The 22,056-nt window shown below is 48.8% G+C and overlaps 1 protein-coding gene across 1 annotated transcript in view; it reads right to left on the bottom strand.

Annotated features, from left to right (window-relative positions):
* Positions 1 to 21,820, bottom strand: part of LOC101952781 (relaxin receptor 1-like) — a 43,804-nt gene extending 21,984 nt beyond the window's left edge. Inside the window, exons 1-8 of the mRNA XM_005279548.4 lie at positions 21,165 to 21,820; positions 7,489 to 7,635; positions 6,618 to 6,707; positions 5,782 to 5,887; positions 4,653 to 4,724; positions 3,368 to 3,439; positions 2,857 to 2,928; positions 1,322 to 1,393 (exon numbers count right to left, since the gene is read on the bottom strand). Coding sequence (XP_005279605.2) covers positions 1,322 to 1,393; positions 2,857 to 2,928; positions 3,368 to 3,439; positions 4,653 to 4,724; positions 5,782 to 5,887; positions 6,618 to 6,707; positions 7,489 to 7,635; positions 21,165 to 21,213 — 680 coding nt within the window. The 5' untranslated portion in view covers positions 21,214 to 21,820. The remainder of the gene's footprint in view (positions 1 to 1,321; positions 1,394 to 2,856; positions 2,929 to 3,367; positions 3,440 to 4,652; positions 4,725 to 5,781; positions 5,888 to 6,617; positions 6,708 to 7,488; positions 7,636 to 21,164) is intronic.
* Between the last annotated feature and the right edge of the window lie 236 nt (positions 21,821 to 22,056).

The following is a 22,056-nucleotide window of genomic DNA, read 5'->3' as shown; positions in this document are numbered from 1 at the left end:
TGTGAAGTGTTGGGCAACATTACGTATAGGTTGCATCAGCAGCTCTGCCTATAATTAAGTGTCAGACACTGAGATCTTTATTCAGGCAAAACTCCCAGTGGAGATTTGCTTGCATTAGGACAGAATAATAGTGGTAAGATCTGGCCTTAAATACGGTGCAGCAAAGGAAAGGAATGGTATAGATCAGTGCTTCTCAACCGGTGGGTTACAAACATTGTGGGGAGGGAGTCACTCACAAATGACAATCGGGGGAGGAGGAGAAGCGCAAAACATTGACACTTTTAGTACTATCTAAAGCAGAGGAGGGCAAACTACGGCCCGCGGGCCACATCTGGCCCACGGGACTGTCCTGCCTGGCCCTTGCGCTCCTGGCCGGGGAGGCTGTCCCCCCTCCCCTGCAGCTACGCCGCCACGCGGGCAGCATGACTGCCAGACATGCTGCTCTGAGCAGCATGGTAAAGGGGCTGGGGCTGTGACGTTGGATAAGGGGCGGGAGGTCCTGGGGGACAGTCAGGAGACAGGGAGCAGGGGGCAGTTGGATGGGGCGGAGGTTCTGGGGAGGGCGGTCGGGGATGGGAAATGGGGGGTTTGGATAAGCGTGGGAGTCCCAGGGGGCATGTCAGGGGGCGGGGGTGTGGATAGGGATCACAAGATGGGGAACAGGGGGGTTGGATAGGCATGGGGGTCCCGGAGGCCTGTCAGGGGACGGGGATGTGGATAGGGGTCGGGGCAGTCAGGGGACAGGGATCGGGGGGGTTGGATAGGGGGTGAGGTCCCGGAGGGATGATTAGGGGTGGGGGGTCCCGGGAGGGGGCGGTCAGGGGATAAGGAGCGGGGGGAGGGGTTGGGTTGAAGGTTCTGAGGGGGGCAGTCAGGGGGTGGGAAGTGGGAGGGGGCGGATAGAGGGTGGGGGCCAAGCTGTTTGGGGAGGCACAGCCTTCCCTACCTGGCCCTCCATACAGTTTGCAACCCCAATGTGGCCCTCAGGCCAAAAAGTTTGTCCACCCCTGATCTAAAACAAAGAAAATCCTGCTTTCCTGATCCCCACACTCCCTTTTCCTTCAAGGTAACATAGTCTGTCAACCTCTTGAAACATACACATAAATTGTGTAGCCTTAGCATTACTGTTGATACATTTTTTCACTCTTATTTTTATAGTAAATGTAATGAGGTCATGAAAAATGTTCACTTTAAGTAAGGGATCACCAGCCTGAAATGGTTGAGAAACACTGGCCTAGGGGATGGAAATGAAAGATGCAGCATCAAGGACATTATGGAAGTGGGACCCCCAGAGACCCCAGAGGACTGGCTACAGACTTACAGAAAGTACAGAGATTTCAACCCCACAAAAGTCGCTGGGAGGATCTTGGCAATTCTGTTGTTATCCAGCATTCTGAAATGAGAAGAGAGAAAGGTGGTGACCCAGAAGAACAGACTTTAGATGGAGAGGCAACTCCATAGGAACAAAGTAGGGGCTATACTAGGTTAGGAAGGAGAGACCGTCTCACAGGCTTACATTTAGGTCTAAATTGTCCCTGCGGGAGATGGTTTCTTCCTTTTCTCCCTGACAGCAGAAATTCAGGTAACATCAGCTTCCTCCTCTCCTTCACTGCCTGGTCCCTCCCCCGTCCATCTTCGCCCCCCACCCAAGCCAGTGGAGATGAGTACATAGATCACCCCTTTGAATTTCCACCCAGAGCATTCTGGCTGATGTGCTTGCTCCAAGTTCAGAGTCTGGTTTCTTTCACAATCAGGGGACTACTGGATTTTTTTCTTTTACTACAAAAATAAATGCTAAATTAAAAGTCCACTTGGGGAATTTGAGATTTAAGGGCATGTCCGGCTCCTCCAAAGATTTTGTGGCCAGGTTTGCCTGAATATCTGGGATAATACTCGAACAGTGGGATTCATTAGGCTGGGCAAGATGCCGTTGAAGCCAAGAGTTTAGCAAGATTCCCACGTGGATTAGACCTCTATATGGTTAAGGAGAACATCACAGTGATATTAGATGGGACTCTAAAGGGCTGGAAGCCTGGGAAGTTCTCTCTCCAGGCTTAGCTAAGCTCAATAAGGCAGCCATCTTGCAAAGCAGACATTATTGTTCTACTTTGCTAATGATCCCTGTATGGGCTCCATATGCAGCACCAGAGACCTGAGGAAGAACTGCCTGGGTGCCCATACAGGGATCACTAGAGAAGAGGAACAATAATGTCTGCTTTGCAAGATGGCTGCCTTACTGAGCTTAGCTCAGCTTGGAGAGAGAACTTCCCAGCACTTCAGAGTCCCATCCTCATAATTTGCCACCTGATCAACCAACTTCTCCCGTAAATAGCCTAGAAAAAACCTGAGGAGCAGCTTACTCAGGGTGGTCCCGAGTGCCAGTCTGCCACCAAATCTTTCTGGGGAGCCAGGCTGGCATATGCACACACACTGCCATGCCTGATCAGACCAGTATTTGGTCCCCCTAGGCCAGTATCCTGTCTCCAATAGTGGCCAGGAATGGATGTTTCAGAACGTTCAAGAAGCCCCATTGTGGGCAATTACGGAGTAACCTGCCCAGAGAGAATGTTTCTTCCTAACCCCATACATTACCGGTTGGCTTATGCCCCATTGCAGAAGGGTTTATATCTCTGATATGCTTAATCCAATCTAATATCACTGTGATGTTCTCCTTAACCATATAGAGGTCTAATCCACGCAGGCATCTTGCTAAGCTTTTGGCCTCAACAGCATCTTGCCCAGCCTAATGTTCGAGTATTATCCCAGATATTCCGGCAAACCTGGCCTTAAACTCAATTCCATCCCCTTCCTCCTCACTGAACCCCGGTGGGCCACCCAATGGAAAGAGGCACTTACAGCCATTCAAGATGATGCAGATCCTGGAAGACTCTTGGCTTCAGCTCAGTGATGTTATTGTGACTCAGGAACCTGGAATTGTTAAAGAGAAGAGAAGAAAAGTGACCTTGGGTAGATGCTGTTGGTTAAACTGGTTTTTATTCATCATCCATTTCCCGACAGCAGCTCCCCTAAGCCTTATTTTAGGGGTGTGAATGGGGATACCCTCACGTCATCTGCATTTTGCAGGGGCAAGCCTGATTTGGAATGAATCATGTGGGGAGGGGAACATGAGAGAGAAACATTTGTAAGAGCCAGAAGTCCTCCCTCCCCCATAACATGGTGCTCTAATTTCAAACATCGTTCTTGCTGGGGAGGGCGGGTACATTTTGTTCAGACACATGTCTCCAGAGGTGCTGCTAGACCACGTGCCTTTAGGCTGCATTCATTCTGTGCTAAGAGGGCTGAAACACGGAGACTGTCAATAACCCCCTCTCCCCTGCAACCCACAACATGAAAAGCTTTTACTCACAGCATTTTAAGCTTGGAAAGTCCAGCAAAAGCATGGGGCAGTATTGACTGGATTTCGTTGTGCTGTAAGAGGCTGTTTACAAACCAAACAGAAATATCTCAGGGTTAATAGGGTTTCCACAGTGCTCCCAGCCCCTCCTGGTCCCCAGGACTGAATCAAACCTGTATCACTTCTGCACAGAAGTACAGAGCGCTAGCAGCCCTGCCCACCCCTCAGAGAGCTCAGGACTAAGCAATGAAACAGTCTCTTGCACAGCAATGTACAGCACTCCCATCCCCAGTAGCCCAGGGAGTGAGAGACCAGCACTGGGAATGGACCACAGTGAAGGGGAAGATAAAAGTACAGGACTGGCAGTCAGGAGTTGGAGGCTTGAGTCCTGGCCCTGCTAACAGGCTTTCTGTGCAACTTTGGGAACGTCACTTCCACGTTCTCTGCCTTAGTTTCCCCATCTGAGGGGAGTGAAGATGAAAGAACAAATGCTTGGAAATCATTAATGGCAGCTCTGAGATCCTGGTGCACTAGAGACAAGCACGGCACTATTATTATTATTACAAGCAAGGACGCTAGGCCGGGATCCAACCTGAAAGAACAAAATCTGTTCTGAGTGATCTCAGATCATAAACTCGCTGACGTATCAGGCTGGAAATATCTTGTTTGCCCAAGTGAAATGACTTGTAGAAAAGGTGCTGGAATCTTCCAGGACAGAGAGCTGTTTGCTGTTCTCCCCTCTGCCATTTAACAGCCATGCTGGACTCTGAACCACCCAGACCCCATCTTATGTGAGCAAAAAGGTCACTTTGATTCCTCACCCCCTACTTAGCACATTATAATGGAAGCAGTGCAGGAAGGGCCCATGATATCTATGACAGATACCCACTGACTTCAATGCGTACTGGATCAGACCACATACAAAGTAACACAAGCACTGACAGAGCCAGCCAACCACGCTCAGTGATAACTAACTAAGGAACAATTGTAAACAAGGCCTTCACAACCCTCCCACTTTCTCTGCTCCTCTGACTCTGAAGCCGAATGCCCAAGAGGTGCAATGGTGGATTATTAAAATGAGAAAAGCCGCAGCCTCTGAGGGCACAGGGCCCTGCCAGGCTGAAGAAGTCAAGGTCATCATCTCTTGCCTAACCAAACTGGTCCTGCATAATATGGGCTTATTCTTTTAAATGTGGCGCTGCTGACTCAGCAAATGTGCTACTCTTCCTCCTTCCCCCTCCCCCCTCCCCCCATGCCCTTGTCGATGAGCTGGCCGCTCTGAGGGGGTGGTACTTACAGCTTCTCCAGACTTCTGTACATGATAAACTGGTTGTCCCACAGTGAGTGGATTTTATTAATATTCAGAACCCTAGGGAGGGGTGGAAAGAAAAACCAGGGACCACTGATCAAGAAATACGTTGTGAACAATTAAGAAATGCAGGTCTCTTTACTCCCCCCAGCCTCCCCCAGGTAAAGTCCCCTCTTCCTATCTTATCTGAGTAACGTGTGTGAGACGGGTGGCTCTCTGCTATCCATTACTGATCGCATTTGCCAACAGCAGTTCTTGAATTGCCTGCATCATTTTTGACACCTGAGGGTTTTGAGTGCTGCAACCCTTCCCCCCCCCACCCCGATTCCTGTATGCAAATGGCGTTTGCCTGCTCAGACTGAGTGGCCAGGCTCGTTCTGCCGTCTGTGCATGCCGCTCAGATGTCATGAGCGCAAAACGCTGCATGGCCCCAAATATCGGACATGCCAATTTTTTAGGCAAGGTTCACAGCCCCTTGCAGAGTTATTCACCCTCGGTAGAAAGGGGCTAGAGAAATGCAAAGGGTCCATTATTTAATGCCAATAATCCAGGGAAAGACAACAACTCAGTACAAACTAATGGATGGGAAATTCATTCCGTTTGATGTCAAAATTTTCTTCTTGCCTTCACAGCAAGCACTTTGCAGTTAGGCCTACCCTGGGGGATGAAGCCTGGGGCTTTGGCCAAAAGGCTCACAGTTTACCAGCCATCTCTCCAGCTATTGGTGGCTTAGACCTCTCTTGCCTGATTGGCACAGAGCACCTGGCAGCAGCACCTCCAGCATTAAAATACAGCCTCATGGGTTTGATCATAGAGGATTAGGGAAAAGCTGAGATTTGAGCATCTGGGGCATCCTTAATCTAAGCAATAAAGGTCTCCTTGTGATAATCCCAGACTCAGTTTGCTAGATAACAGGCACAAATTTCTCTGCATTATCACCTTTGGAACTAGCTTCCTCTGCAGCCTTGCCACTAGGTGGCACTACCCCCTTGATGATTGATGCTATGCAGCACAGTGAGACAGGCTAAAAATGGGAATCACCAGGGCGAATTTCCCACTGGCTCCAATTTTGCAAAGAAAGGGATACATTTACCCCATGGTGGCCCCTGTTACTCACAGCTTCGTCACGTTGGAGGAGACCCAGGGGACGGTGTGCAAGTTCTGGCCGGTGCAATCTATCGTCCTTCCCTGGCACTGGCATTCCTCTGGGAACCGGTCAAGCACTGGGGACAAGCACAAGGGAAACAGTGAGACTGGAGACAGACAGGATCTCAGTATATGGCTGGGCAGGTGAGCAGATAAAAGGACACACTGGTGCACAGAGAGGGGTCAGGGCTGGCTGGATATGTCGGGGTCAAAGGGGCAGGGGACGGCAGACACACTCCTAAAGAGCAACACGGGAGCAGTGGAGGGGATGAAAGGAGAGGCAGGATGTGTGAAGGGAGAGGAGATAGAAGGGGAGAGATGCTTTCTTGAACTTCTCAGGTCTGGGCTGGGAATCTCGCAGGGCCAGCCTTGGTTGGGGTATTTCAGCACATCCAGGCCTGGACAGAACCAGGAAGACCAAAAAAGCAGATTCACCCTGGTGGGAGTGAGGGAGGGTGAGTCGAACTCCCCCAAACCTGAGCAAAGCTCAGTCTGAATTTTGGGTTAGGCTCCAGGGTGAGATTTTACCAACTTCCCAGGATCCCAACTTTAGGGCTTGTTCAAACCTCACAGGGTCACGAGGTAGCACCTTTGCCATGCAGGGGCAACCCTATCCCATTCCAGAGGGAGGGGCGTGAGAGACAGGAATGAAAGAGGGATGATGAGAGGGGAAAAGGGGCAGAGAGAGCACAAAAGGGGAGGAAGCGGGGGAGACAGGAGGGCTTGAGCAGTAGCATGGGGAGGCTGGGGAAGACACAGTAGAAGAGGAGGGAATACAAAGCCAGCACCAGGAATGGAAATACTCACCACAGACTGGGGTCTCCTCTTCCTTAGTGGCTCTGTTGCCCTTGGTTTGCTGCATGTCATCCAAGATCTGCAGCCACCCGCTATTATCCACTAGAAAAGAGAAGGCAGAAGTCATGTGGGTTTGTCCCCCTTCCCCATCCCTCCCCCCCCCCGCATCTCAAAGCAGACTCACTCACTGCTCCTCCCCATGCCCAGCCTCCCCCAGGCTCGCTCACCCCCACTCTGATTCCTGATCTTAGTGCTGGGAACCACGTGCTTGAGAGACGTTTACATCAGCGCTGGGCCTGAACCAAACACCTGGATCAGAATACCCCTGAACTCGGAGGGAGGGAATTCAGAATCTGACCTAAAGCTGGTTCTTGCAGTTGGAGCCCATTTTTATAAGCCTTAGATCCGAATCCCCTGAAACATGGGGTGTTCAAAACCTGGATCCAGCCCCATGTTTGGTGACTTCAGCCCATCTCTAGTTTACGCTAGCTCCTGCCCACTGCCCCTTTGACTCTCTACTGTGTCCTGACAGGATATTCCTCTTCTGCTGGGTCTTACATTCCTACATTTAAGGCTGGGATGATCTCCGTCTGACAACCCCATACCTAGACATCTGTGTCATTATTAGAAGGTCAGAGGAAATTGTACTCTCCCAGTAAGAGATTTATACCTTCAGTGATCACTGCAAGGCAGCCAAGTAACCATAAGTGACCCTTAAAGTCTGGCCCTGTGTTCATGTTCCCAGAATCCCCTTGAATATATTGGTGGTTCTGGATCTGGGATTTCCAGGTCCACATGGTTTATTAACTACAGGGCATCTGCCTTTGGTCTGGCGGCAAGGAGAAATGGAAAGAGGGGACAGGCTGTGAGGTTAGCTAATTACCGCAGTTCTCTTCGTCGGCACCGTTGTCGCAGTCCTTCTCTCCATTGCAGTGCAGGAGCTGGGGTAAACAGACAGACAGGTTGCCACAGGGGAACTGTCCCAAAGGGCAGGCATAGCTGTCCAGCCTGGAATGAACCAGAAGAGACTCTGCCAAAGGAAAGCAAGACACAGTCAAAAAGCATCCTTGAACAGGCCAGTCACCTGTCCCTGCCTACGGCTGGCTTAAGACCCACCTCTCACCCTTGGCTTACTAGTGCTGATCTTGCCAGGACACGGCAATCCATTACTGTATGGTACCCTATTACTGCACATTAGCCCAGTCCCATCTGGCATGACTTATCAGTAGGATTCTAGCAGCACTAGTCCATCTGGACCATGCTCCTTGATTGTTCAGATGTCTCCCAGTGCTCTGGCAGGGTCTGAGAACTGCAAAGAGCAGACATGCCCTGACATTGTAAGAGCATGAAGAGATGTCTCACCATAGCCAAGAGACATTTCCCCTCCTCCCTCTCAAATGAGAGAACAGGAAATAGAAGCAGTAGCAAATTCTGCACCTCCATCCGACGATTCCATCTGGGACAGTGGAGGCATCTCAGAAAATGCTTGCAGAAAAATCATCATTATGAAAAACAATCCAGCACAGGTCAGCAGTGATGGCAAGACGTGCTCATCAAATGGCTGTTTTGTGGCCAACGTGAAAGACATGCCACAAAATCACCAGGACAGTTAATACTAATAGATTCTGCCACCGGATTATTGCTATTTACTGAGAACCATACAGCTTGCTGCTGTACATTATGTAAGGGGAGAGCTGGTTCTTGTGGTATGAAGCTCACCGTGGCACTATGTTCGATACAGACACAGACACATAGTCTCCTCTTGTAACTTGGTTAATTTAGTTTTTAAATCCTCATTATCTGCTGGGTGAATGGCCCTTGAAATGCCTGACAGGAGAAGGGGTGAGGTTCAGGAGGAATTTGGCTGATCATTGAGGCTGAAGTCCCCTAGGGGGTTGGGTTTCATGGGAATGGATAAGGCACATTGAGGGGGATGAAGAGGGGGAGCCATGCTGTGCCTGCTCTGAGGAGAAATCGAGGCCATCGGTCTCCGGGACTGTCAATCCAGCATCTTTCCCCACCACAAGAAAACTACAAAGGAGGACACGAGACCCGACACTGACTTCCCGCCTACATGACTCACTCCAAAGTGTCCTCCCTCTGGGCTTTGGGTGGCAGGACTGCTCCGCAGGACATGGGCCATGCTCAGCGGGGTATGTGTGAGGTGATGGGGTGCCAGCGACAATCAAGATAAGGCCCTTTAGGCAGGAGGTCGCTGTCACTCCTACTCTGTTTGGAGCTGAAACCCACTTATGTTCCAAGGGGGAGTAAAATAACTCCTGCTGGGTCAGACATCAGATCTCCAGGGCTGGCCAGGTTACTTCCAGCCAACATGGGGTCACTCCCTAATGAGACACAAAGGAGTTGGAGATCTATTAGACTGTGAAATGGTGGCTGCTGCATCCTTTATGTCACTGAAAATCAGACTGGAGAATAGACTGTAGGGGCCAAACCTGCACTGGCCGGGGAGCTGGACTAGATGGGACCTCGGCAGAGGAGCAGGAGGTGGCTTGACTCACACTGACTGCTCTTCTAAGATGGCAGCAACCTCAGGAAAAGGTGTAGAGGGACCCTCTGGTGTGGGGAGTGACAGCCCCTTCTCTGGGGTGGTTCCAGGCGGCACAGCAGAGAGGCAGCTTGGTGTACAGGCTGAACTGGGAACAGGAGGTCTTTTCATGGAGTTACGTACGCCAAGGAAAGCAGAAGAGACTCAGACACATTATTAACTACAGTATAACAAACCAGCCTCTGGAAAAGCCACCCTCCCCTGAGGTGCAGTTCACTCCCTGTGATCATTAGCCTCAGTAACTTAAACCTCCACTTTGCTGAGCCCTTTCCGTCAGGCAGCTCTGAAACGTCAATCAGAGCTTCAAAGCACCCCAGCCACTCAGCTCTGTTCATTAATATCCTACAATTAACTGTGTCAAAAGCACTCTCCAGATCAAGCAAAATGTTTCCATGCACTCGCCTTTGATCAGGGCCTGAGGAAGCTATCGCAGTCTATGGCTGTGACAGAACAGTGTGAACAGCCCGGGCTTGTCATTCAAGGTTTTCTGCTGCTGCTAACATTCCCACGGATAGTGGCTGACGATCTGTGTTTAACACTGAAGACGCATCTATTAGCGGATTTCATAATGTGGGGCAGTGAGTGTCCTTTGTACCACTCACCATTTCACCTGGCAATGGATGTGTTTTGGGTGGTTGGGTCATTTCTCCTCTCCCTCTCCCAATCCCTGAGTCCCAAGGATTCAAGCTGGTGTATTTTACTGAGATGATTATGACCCCAGAGGCAAGTTGTAATAAAAAGAAGAGGAACGTGGAGACAGGACTGGCAGCAGGTATAAGTGGTATAAGTCAGTGTCGAAGCCGGCACTTAGTCTAAAGCAGTCCCTGCCCCAAGCAGCTTGCAGTTTAACTTAGACAGCTACAGTCCAAACCGTCAGAGGTGGGAGAGAGGCATCAGTCCCAGTCAAAGTTGGCCTGTGGTGGAGGCAAGGGGAATGAATTTTAAAGGGAGATCTGTGAGTCTCAAAGAGGAGCTGTGGGAGAAGACTGTTCCAAGTGTAGGGGCATGTGGGCAATCTTCTCTATACGGGTGGCAGGATGCAATAGAAACACAGACAGCATGCTATGTGCTTGGAAAGCTGCCACAGCTGCAGGATAGCAGAGAGGGCGGTGACCCTTTCCTCCCTTCCAAGTGCCCCTCTGAACATGGCTTTATTCTGGGTCAGTCACAGGGTTATCAGATTCCTAGGGGCTAATAGAATTTCTCCTACTGGTGGTGAGGGGAGTTCACAGACCATCGGGGTCATCACAATACTGTTCACGGCACCCCCCCTTCCTCGTGCCTCGGGGGGAGGATTGCAGCCGGGTTTTGCAGCAGGAGTCACTGAACTCTTAGGCAGCAAAGATCCCAATTTCTCGCCACTGCCCTCAGTGACCAGAGAAATGCAGAGAGTGTGCTAGCGCCAGAGACTGGATTCTAATCAGAATGGTCCTTCCGTGAAGCATAGACATCTCTTTAGGGTTTGGCCCGTTTCTAGAGAGGTGCTCCAGAGGACAAGGAAAAGGAGCGGATGGAACTCAAAGCAGTTTGCAGTGAACAGGCGACACCCTAGAAGCTGCCTCTGATTTACTACGCCAGTGGCTAACAGCGGGGAGCACACAATATGCACAGTGACGTTATTTATAGTGCAAAATAGCACCCAAAAGCTACTACACCCTGGGCGGACGCAGTCCCTATCCCGAACAGTTTACAGTCTCACCAAAGGCTCATCTGCATGAATGCCCGATCTTTTCACAGGCTGACGCTGCCTGGATCGGAAGTATTTTTCCACATTAACTCAGCGTTTCAGCAGCCTCTCTGTAACAATTGGTTGGAGCAGCAAAACAGCAGACCCTGGCAGGGTCCCCAGCCGTATATCTTCCACATGGGCCCTGGGGACCCGTTAACCTTTTATCAGATTTATTGACGCATCTGGGACGTTTGTTCTGAGGGAAACATGGTCCCAAAATGCCTGCAACACCCTCTGGAGCTAATCAACATGATTAAAAGTGTTTAATATTTGGAGCAGCAATAGACTGAATCCATGAATCTTTCCCTAAAAAACTGGAGCTTTCCCAAAAACCGCTGGAGAGAGCTATATCCATCCTAGGCCATAAAACTGATCCGAACAACATTTCTAACAGCCACAGCCAGTGCTTGTCCTCCTTGCTGCATCTTAAGTTACAATACAGAGCCATTTGTGGGCAAAGTTGCAACTTCTTAGAACTGTTCTAGGTGCAGCGTGGGCACTTCGGGCATGTTCCAGAACCTGAGAATTAATCCACCAGTTGGGATCAAACAGAACCCTCCCTGCCCCGCCGCCCCGAGCTCTTTCTTTCCCGTTTTGAAGGCAGCATCTGACAGCTGGGGAGTATTCAGTATCACACGTCAATGTCTGGGCATCTCCAACAGCTGGGTCTGCTCTCCTTCCATCAGAGCTGGAGACACGTCAGGATTCCATTTCAGGCTCTGCCTGGGGTCAGCGTCTCCATTGCAGAGCTCTGAATATGTAGTTCTCTGATTTAAAGTGAATGTATTCATTTAGGCTCATATCAGACATCAAGACGCATCTATCCTGAGCTCCAGACACCACCTCTGCCCCAAAAGCCTGGGGAGATAGATGGGTCTTGTACCCTGCCCTGAAAATCAGCAGGATCAAGCCATTGCAGCCAAAGCAAGGAGTCCGTTCCAAAGTGGAGGGCTCCTCCCAGAGAACACTCTGCCATCAATCAGCCTCCTCTTTCTTATACCAAGGGGGTTCCAGCTTCAGCACCCCCAATGCCACAGAAGGAGAGAGCTGCCTCTGCAGCATACAGGTCCCAAGCTATTCAGGGGGACTTTGGAGGTAAACACAGACTGCACCTGGAAGCCAACAGGCAGCAGCCAATGCTGACTCTGGAGTCCTTGTGCCATGTACTTCCAACAAAATAGACCACCGTCGCAGTCTGCCGAAGTTCCCCAGGTAGGCCATGTAGCAGCATAGTATGGAGGAGACAAAGACATGGCTTTTGGTAGCAAAGTCCATGTCAATAGCACGCTCCAGGCCAAACAAGGATGAAAAAAGCCATTTTGGTCACTGCAGCTCCACCAGCCTCTAACAGCAACGCTGGACCAACGATCACCCCAGATGGCAAACTCTGACCACACCTGGCAGACACACCTGGCAAAAGAAGGACTTCCCCTGCCAACCAACTCCACCACAGTTTTACCTGCATTGAGTTCAGACATGTCGCTCTCATCCATGCCCTGGTCTCAGACACTGGGCAAGGCTTTCAACAGCACTGATTGGGTCAGATGAGCTGGAAATATAGCTGGGTGTCATCACATCTCCCCATCAGCCCTCCCAACAGCCCCATATACACACTGAACTGGACGGGAGGCAAGGTGGAACCCAGCCCCCTTAGGGATGCTGAGCAATTGCTCATCACCAGCCATTGGGAACTTTCAGTAAGGAACGAACAGAGCCCCAAGATCATCCTTGTCCACTCCTGCTACTTTCTGCAGGAGTCTATAGCCTCTCTCAATCAACAGTATCGGAGGTAGAGCTAACAGTGACAGTATGGACATCTGTTCTTCCTACAACCTAATGGTGAAAATCTACTGGACTGATAGCCCTGGAGACTGAGGGTCCACAAAAGAAGTACAGCCCAGGTAGCAGCAGGGTAAGTGTCCCTCACCAGTGTGACCAGAGTTCAATCTCCGTGGTTCAGTCAGTCCATAACTTCTGTACTAAACATGCCTACGAGGGAATCGAGAGGTGTTAGTTGTGTTTTCAGGGATGCAGATGCCTGCCCACTGGGAGATGGGCCGAGACTCACCGTTTATTTCACAGAGGGGATGGTCTAGCTGTCCAAGCACAGAAGTGGGTGCCAGAATTCCTGAGTCCTAGGCTTGCCTCTGACTTAGGGGAAATCATTTCTCTCCAGAAAAGGGGTAATAATATTTCCCTCCCCCATAGGCAGACTGTGAAGATCAATTCACTAATGTTTAGAAAGGGCTTTGAGGTGAAAGGCTCCATGACTTACTGACACTCCTCAAGCCTGCTCTGGTCCTGATCCCGGAAATGAATGTGAAGTGCTCTCCCAGCACGTTCTAATAGATCTTGAATTTCACAGCCACAGAAATCCACTGGAGGCACCTTGAGTAACCCCAGCTTCCCACTGATAGTCACATTCGGATCCCTTTCAATCCCTGCTAATGACACCTCTGTATTAATCATTGGCTGGGAGGCGGGTGTCAATCTGGGTAGAAGGGAACAAACTTATTTGGGGTCCCTCACTTCAGAGCCTGAGAGACCCTCATGGCTAGAACATCCAGAGTAGTTTCCACAGATTGAAGCCAATCTTAATGCACCACCATGTTTCCCTTCAAATACACTGGAGTGTATTGGTTGCAAAAAATACTATTGAAGAGCAACAGGAAAAAACTGCAGTGGCCGATTACAGCCTTGTCCTCCTGGGGTTAAAACACTGCAATCAGGAGGTCTGGGCTGTACTTCCACCTCTACCAGGCTTGATCTCCACACATCTACGAACAGCTGCCTGGTCACGTTTGTGGAAATCTAGAGACAGCAAACAAATGGACAAACATTTCAAAGGACGGTTTGCAGCTATGAGCTACATTCAGGCAAACCACTGCCCGTTGGACAATCACAGCAAGGGCAGCTCCAAATTATTTTCAGGGGAGTCAAACAGTGTGGCTCTCTCTCCTCTCTCTTACTTTCCATGCTGCACCTTTTGTTGCACTCTCCCTGTGTTTGAGCGCCAGGAGTTTTTCTGCAGGAGATGGACAGAGTTGCTGCCACAAATACCAGAGGGATTAATAATGGCCTGGGATGCAGATGCCTGCAATGGGGATCACGTGGCCCTTTCTGTAAGAGACAGAGCTTACCCCGGTCTCCCTGGCCAAAATTTCTTCTCTTACCAATTTTGTACAGTGCACTGTGCTTTTGCACCCTGTTGCCCACCCCCCCAGAGGTGGCTGCATTTCTGTGGGCTCTTTATAAATTGTTTTGACATCTTTGGGGATCACAGCGGCAAATATATCTATGCAAACCAAAGGTATGCAAAACAAATATGGAGGTATTATGTACATATTCACAATCCAAGAAAAGAACTTAGCTAATGTTTCTCTGGAACTTTTAAAATATATCCCTCGTCTTATATTCATTTTTTGCAAGCTTTGTAATTTCACTTATGTTTTATTACTACATTATCTGAAGTGGCTTGCACAAATAGTTGTGTTAATTGTGTGTTTGGCACAACTTGTGCTCCAGGTGAGGTTGGAGTATATTTATTAAGTGTTTCACTGTGCAGAAGAAGCTTGAAAACATACAGATCGATACCTCATGAAACAGCATGGCTGTGCCTCAGCTCTCTCTCACTATGAATGAAGCAAATCTGTGTGTCACCTCTAGTCCGACGAGTTGGACAAAGAATATCTTTTCTCTTCTTATAATACAGCAGATGTAGAACAAACAAATGGTGCAAGAGTCGATGGATGAGTGGGGCAAGCATATTGTATATGTGCTAAGGTCTTCTTTTTCTTTTCATGGCACTAGAAGAAGATCAGAGATTCCTAAAGATCCAAAGATTCAAGATATCATCTCACCTTCTCTCTTGTTCTATAAAACACACTGATATCATCTAGAAAACCTTCCATCTCTCTCTCGAGCCATGCCCTCCTGTATCAAAGAATGGCTAGCAGTAAAGGTTCAATTTTCTAAGGATGCTCCCTACCCTTAAATACAGAGGGGAATAATACTAGGGTTTGATTGCTAGCATAAGGCCTAATGCTAGAACTCTTACTAATGCATGCAGGGCTGCCCAGAGGATTCAGGGGGTCTGGGGCAAAGCAGGGGAGCGGACATACTCACCGGGCGGTGCTCCGAGTCTGCGGCGGCGGCGGGTCCTTCAGTCGCTCTGCATCTTCGGCAGCACTGAAGGACCCGCTGCCGAAATGCCACTGAAAACCCAGACCGCTGCCGGGTAAGTAAAAAAGCGCCTCTAGCCAGGAAAGGGATTCTCAGCCAGGGCTCGAAGGGCCCCTGCGGGGCATGGGGCCTGGGGCAAATTGCCCCACTTGCCCCCCCCCCCTCTGGGCGGCCCTGAATGCATGTAGGCTCAGGGATTTAAATTCTTATATGGTGCTTACATACCAAGGTGTTAGTCACCCTGTGAATGCCATAGATAGATTATAGACACAGACTTCCTGTGTGCGCTTGGGTAAGTCACTTAACCTTTCTGTGCTGCAGTTCTCCAGCTGTAAAAATGGAGATAATAGCACTTCCCTACCACACAGGGCCATTGTGAGGATAAATACATTAAAGACTGTGAGGCACTCTGATAACGGGGGCCATATAAGTACCTAAGAGAGACAGGATGTGTAATATCATGGATCATCAGGTGGACTGATGATTAAGGACAATCTTACAAACTCTGTTGCACTCACTGTACAGGTAGTTAGATCTTGGAGAAATGTTCAGTTTTAGCTGTGGAGAAGTTCTTTCTATATGCTGAACAGACCACCAGTAAATTTTAATTCTTGCCTGAATCTCTCTGATTTGAATAGTTTCTAGGTAAGCAGCTTCTGCCTTCAGGGAAACAAACACAAATATTGCATTGTGAGTTAAATTATTTGTGGGGAACACTAGCTTACTCAGGGACATATCTTTGTCAATGACAATCTGCTTCTCATACCTCAGATGGTGCTTGTGTGAACAGGCTAGATTCAACAGACTTCACACTGTTCCTGGGCTGGGCAGCTGGCCACAATTTTCGGGGGGAAATAAATGCAATCCATCATTGCTTCTGAAGCTAAAAGTTTTAAGTGAGCTAGAAAGAAAGCTTGAGCAGAGAGGTGTGAGGATTCTGGAATATAGTCACACATATTGTTTTATATTGTAAAATGAGGAAACTCCCCCATAAAGTCAGAACTGTTAATCACAGTTTTTCTTGTTCAAGAAACTACAGCCTCACCATTGAAGGTGCAACATGGGGTCTGGCTCAACAGTCTTGGAAAACTCAAGAAGTTAGTAACAATCAGTAACAAAAAGCTTTGTTAAATGTACGTCTCAAATGGGGAATATTGCAAGAAGCTATTGCAAGATACAAAACAACACATGTTAAAGCACTGACTAAGGCAGACCCAATTTCGGACTGCTCCCTTAATTTTCTGCAGCACCTGCCTGTTTGTAGGAATAAAATTAAATGTAAGTCAGGTGGAAATGTAAGGGTAAGTCAGGTGGAAATGTAAGGGTCTCTTTCTAGTGGCTCTGGTGTGCTAATGTTTTTCATTAAAAGAATTTTATTTATTAAAAGTATTTGATGTTGGCAGATCATAGGCAGTAATAAATGTCAGTGAAAAATTAAATAAAAACAAGATGTTGTGTCTCCCCTTCACTTACATGGGACCATTCTTACGAGCGAGACAAGCGGGATTTGGCCTTGTATATAGGGTGACGTTTGTGTGTGGCCCCTCCAGGAGGCACAGAACACACAAGCTCTGCCCCAGGGCCCCATCAATGGTCTCTTGGAATTCTGGGCTGGTAGGGGGCAAAATCAGCTCCCAACATAACTCAAGCAGTGAGGGACCTGCTCTAAGTTCCAGCAGCCCTATGTACATGAATGGATCTGCCCTAGGCGGTGCCTGCACCAGAGTCATTCTTTCCTGACTTCCTTCTAGCCCCAGCCTGGAAGTCGAAGCAACCCTGCAGCCCGAGCCCTGTGAGCGAGTTGGCTGGCACAGGCCAGCCGCAGGTGTCTAGTTGCTGGGTAGACATAGAGGCTTTTACAAGCCCTATCTGCTGCTGCAGAGGTGCTAGGAACTAATGACCCGTGTGCACCTCTTCTATACTGTCCTGAGGACTCAGTTGGTCCCTCCGCAGCATCACTCACATGAAGAGGTGCTGGCAATGGTTCAAGGGGGTTGACAGCAGTCTCTGTGATGTCATGACCAGTACTAGGAGATCCCCAAACCCTTTCAGAGACAGGGCCTTCAGGCTGAACAGAATGTGGACAAGTTGGGGGTTAGCTGACGTGCCTGCTAGATTCGATGCTCCCTGGTCTATTTAAGGAGGCTTTTAAAACATAGTCATGATGGGTTTGTTACTACCGCTGTCACATCACGGGTTAACACAGTTGTTACCATTTTTCTCCCCTAATGCTGATCACACACACTGTACTTTGACACTATCAGGCAGGGCTAAACAGGTGCCCTGCAAGACAAACAATTCAGGCGTGAATTAAAACACCAACAAAGATAAAGTGCAGATAAAGGATTTAAAATAGAAATCAGGTTGCCAGGATCTGCCAAATGGAAAACCTTTTAAATGCGCCGGCGCAGCGGCCCTGAGATCTGGGGCAGAGGGCATGTCACTGACCCATGGCCAGAGATCCGCATGGAACCAGTGGGAGGAGAAAGAGAGACTTTCCCTTGCTCAAAAATCTGCTCCTTAGGTCTAAACTGCAGGAACTTCCCAGTCAGGTGACAGATTCCCCCCTTCTCCTCCTCTGAGGGTTGTGCTATCATTTGCTTTCATGAGACATTCATATTGACCGTAGTCCCCAGCTGTAGAGGCATCTGGTGCCTGCCCTTCGCAGCCAATGAATGTCACAAATGTACCACTGACTGGAACTGTTGCTGGCGTTGTGATGCTAGGGCCAAATTCTGAGCTCCTTGTTCAGTTTCTACCCAGGGCTGACTCAGGCATAACGCCTGCCATAGCCCCTGGGAGGTTTGGCCCAGTGAAGACTTACGGGTCTGAGCCATGATGATGCTGACAGGCAGCACTCTGAACTCCACGTGCATTCAGAGCCAGAGAGCTATGACAGCCCTAGGCCGTCATTCCCATGAAAAACCCTTTCCCACTCCGTTAAAGGAAGGGTTTGCTGCATCCTGGGTGGTGCCTGGAGCCACAGCACAAATGAGCCCCTCTGGAGCCAATTCCACTTTCTCTACACATGGGTTCTGTATGCTGGGCTCCGGATTTCAGAGCAACCGCAAATGAAACCTAATGAAATAAGCGCAGAAAAAGGACAAGTGGGTAATTAAAGGGAAGAGGAGAGTGGTCCCCAGGGAGCGATGGAGGAAATGGTAACATTTAACTCAGCCCTTAATACGGCGAATGTGTTCACGTTTACATTTCTGGCATAAGGCTAGATTTGGAGGAGAGTGCATCCGGAGAGGAAAGGGAGAGCAAGAAAAGAGTAATAATGGAGAGAAGCAGTGCTTAACCCTTTATTCTCCTCCTCTCTCCTCTCTTCTATGAAGCCTTGCAGCTAGAAGCCCACATATCATCTGCTCTTTGCCCTGGATTTAAAGATGGGTCCAATTCCAAATATGAATCTTGGATCCACTCCACCCCTGGACTTTGTGTCTAGGGCCTATCTTGACATACACAGTGAGGTGTTATTCCATTGCACTCACACATAGAATCATAGAATCCCAGGTTTGGAAGGGACCTGAAGAGGTCATCTAGTCCAACCCCCTGCTCAAAGCAGGACTAATCCCCAGACAGATTTTTGCCCCAGATCCCCTAAATGGCCCCCTCAATGATTGAACTCACAACCCTGGGTTTCGCAGGCCAATGCTCAAACCACTAAGCTATCCCTCCCCATCATGGGGGGAAGGGGAGGGGTCCCTGCTATTTCTTTGTTTCAGTTCATTTAGGGGTCAGTCCAGTCAACTGGAATCTTTCCATTGACTTCACTGGGTATTGGATCAGGTCCCAGTGGCACAGCTCCTGTCCCTATATGGAGCTGTGTAAATAACAACAAAGAGTTTATTCACATAGGTTTTCCCAAGAGCTGGTATCAAGTTACAAATTCACAGCCAAACCCAAGCTTCTGAGCTGTCCCTTGTGGATCTGGGTTTGGATTATGAACAGCACAGAGTTTGGGATTTCCCTATGCAGAGACCAAGAACATGATTATTATGCAGCATACGAAAATCGGATGGTGGTAAAAGAATCAGAGAAATGCAGGAAAAGCAGGAAAGAACTAATGGAGAGAAGGAAGGGGAAAGAGATGGTAAAGAACTAATGCAAGGAGGGAGATACATTCTGTGTTTCGGAGGAAAGCAAAACACCCATAATACATGTGACCAGTTGTGCAGTGCTGTGTATTAGACAGTTCCTTCCTGGCCTCTCTACTGATCTGTTTGCACTCTGAAGCTGTAATTCTATCGCCTGGATTGTTATACCAACCTACAGAGCTAGCAGTATTTTTGAGGTCACATCCTGATTTTTGCCTTGGTGGCAAGCTCACTAGCACTGCATGACACCCCAGGGTCTCAGGCTGCAGGCAGTGTCAGGCTGGGGGAGCCCTTTATCAGTTCTGGTTCATGTGGGGCTTGCACCCTGAGGGCTGGGCTTTGGGTCTGGAGTTTGAGCAATCCAAACATTCAAAGTGACGCTCAGGTGAAGTTACCAATCTTTGCCTGGTTTCAAATCTGATACTGCTGTATTCCATGTGTTGTCCTCTCAAAACCATAAACTAACCCAGTCAGCCCAAAACTCAGCATTAGAGACTCACATTCCTCTCTTGATTGCCAAAGCCAGGATCAACGGGAGTGGGTTAGCAACAAACTCAGCCACGAGTGTTTGTTAAACAGAAGTATGGTCTAATGGACTAAGCACTAGTCTGGGAACCACACACACCTGAATTACTGTTCTGGCCCTGACTTCTCCTTATGGGGTGGTCTCAGGCAAATCATTTGACTTCTCTGCACTTCAGTCATTCTATTTGTAGAATGGAGATGCCACTGACCTAGTTCACAGGATGTTGTGATGATTAAGTTACTGTTTCTCCAACAGTAGAAAGGACTATATATAATCATGCCAATGTACAGTTCCCTAGCACAGTGTTCCATCTCCTGGGCCTTTAGCCAGATTTTCCTGGACTTAAAACAAACACTAGAACGCTACATTGCAAAGGAAGATATGTGACTTGGGGGACCTGTTTCTTTCCCCTCAGAAAATCTTTCCCCTCAGATCAGAACCCTGAGCTGGTTTTGAGTTATATTAAGCAACAAGTAAATAATGCAACAAGTAAATACAAAACCAGTGGCACAGATACAGGACCAGAACGTGCAGCCCCTCGGAGGGACGTCTTCTTACACAGAGCCCTTTGGGCCCCTTGGCATGTACCCCTGCCCTTGCGGTCTGGGTATCCCCTTTTGGTGCAGGTACCTGCCTGGCGCGCACACACGCTCAGACTCATATACAACATGCACATATAATACACACGCCCCTCCCCCTATTAACAGCAAGTTACTCATTGTTAAGGTGTGTTGAGCTGCTCCAAAACCAAATCATTTAAGGGAGATGCTAATAAAAAAATTATTTGATTTGAGGGGACGGCGGGTAAAGCCACCCTGGCCTTCTCGCTGGGTTCAATATCTTTCTGCTGTCCACACCAGAGGTGGCGACAGGGAAAAGTTTGCAGTGTCATTGGTAAACAGCAAAACAACAAATCAGAGTAAAACTGGCACACTTAAGAACTTGCCACCTTATCCTTTTCTAAAACCCAGCTTTAAGGGTCCCTTTATCATCCTTTCTTTGTCCACTCGGGCCACAAAACTTATACCTGTGTCTGTCAGTCTGTCAGCTCACCTTAAGACAATGAAATTAACATGGCTTCTCCATCTGCTCTCATTCAAATCTAACATCTCTCTTCCTTCTGGACAAGCAACAGAATTGTAACTTGCCACTGTTTCTCCTTCCCTCTCAGACTCCAGGTAACATGGAAGCCCAAAACAAATGACAGAACGGACAGAGACATGCAGACACAAAGACATTCTGCTTCAACTGAAGTACTGATGCAGCAAGGAAATAAGGAGACAAATAGTGGTGCAGATTTTGACAGAAATTAGCATTCCACTCTCCATGCAATCCATCCATCCCGGTTAACACGTGTGAGATCTACCCCCAAAACCCTCATTCACAAAACCCATAATCAAACACTTTGATTTTCTCCCCACTTTGAATAAAGTGAACTGCAAACACGGCCACTTACTTGTAACAGCTTGGAAAAGAGAAGGCAGAATAATCAGGAAAAGCTTCATGCCGGCAGCTCTTGCGACTATAATCCCAGGCTAGAAAAGATTGAGAAGTCTTCTGGGTTACTGTAAAGCAAGAAGAGGAAGGGGAGGAGGGAAGGGAATTCTGGAGATGATGTGGCTCTTCGTTTGCTAACATGTACACGTGTGCTCTGCTCTCCTAGAAATGCACACACCAGCCCATGACATGCTGCAGGCTTCTCTCTGCAAGGTGCTGTTGGCCTCCGTCAAGCCACGTTTCTTCCTGCACCCCAAACTAGTGAAAGTGGCACGCAGCCGCAGGACCAGAAGATATTTGCAGTTCCTCTCACCCTCACATTTAAGTTCGCGGGGATGGGGAATCTTCCTTTGCCACCGGAGTTAGGTGGTCGACTTTTTTCCCCCCGCTTGCACCTTGCTCACCTACCTCTAGGGAAATGGCACATGAACCTGAAAGGATCTGGTTTAAAATGCAGAAGGCTCAATTGCTTTGTTTCACTTGTCTCTGCTGAGGAGGATTCCAAAGGCAAACAGCCCTTTAGTCCTTGCTATGTGTCTGCTGATTCAGATGATTGTGCAGCTGAAGGGAGCTGAGTCTCTGAGTGGCTTCCCTGCAGGATGCCCAGGTCCTGACTAGGAGATGAGAGGAGGGGGTGATTTTTTTCAATGGCACAACGAGGACCTGGCAAGAGGGCCCTCTGCTGGACATGACTTCTAATGAACACTGCTTTAGATCAGCAATGTCTCTCTTCCTTCCGGTTGGTCTACACACACAGTTGTACCGCTTTACCTATAACAGATGAGTGAAGTGGTACAACCACCCTAGCATGGACTCAATTGTATCCATATAAAAGTGCTTATATCAGTACG

This window comes from Chrysemys picta, chromosome 9, assembly GCF_011386835.1.
Source record: "Chrysemys picta bellii isolate R12L10 chromosome 9, ASM1138683v2, whole genome shotgun sequence".
Classification (NCBI taxonomy): domain Eukaryota; kingdom Metazoa; phylum Chordata; order Testudines; family Emydidae; genus Chrysemys; species Chrysemys picta.
This window is presented reverse-complemented; position numbering and strand designations above follow the sequence as displayed.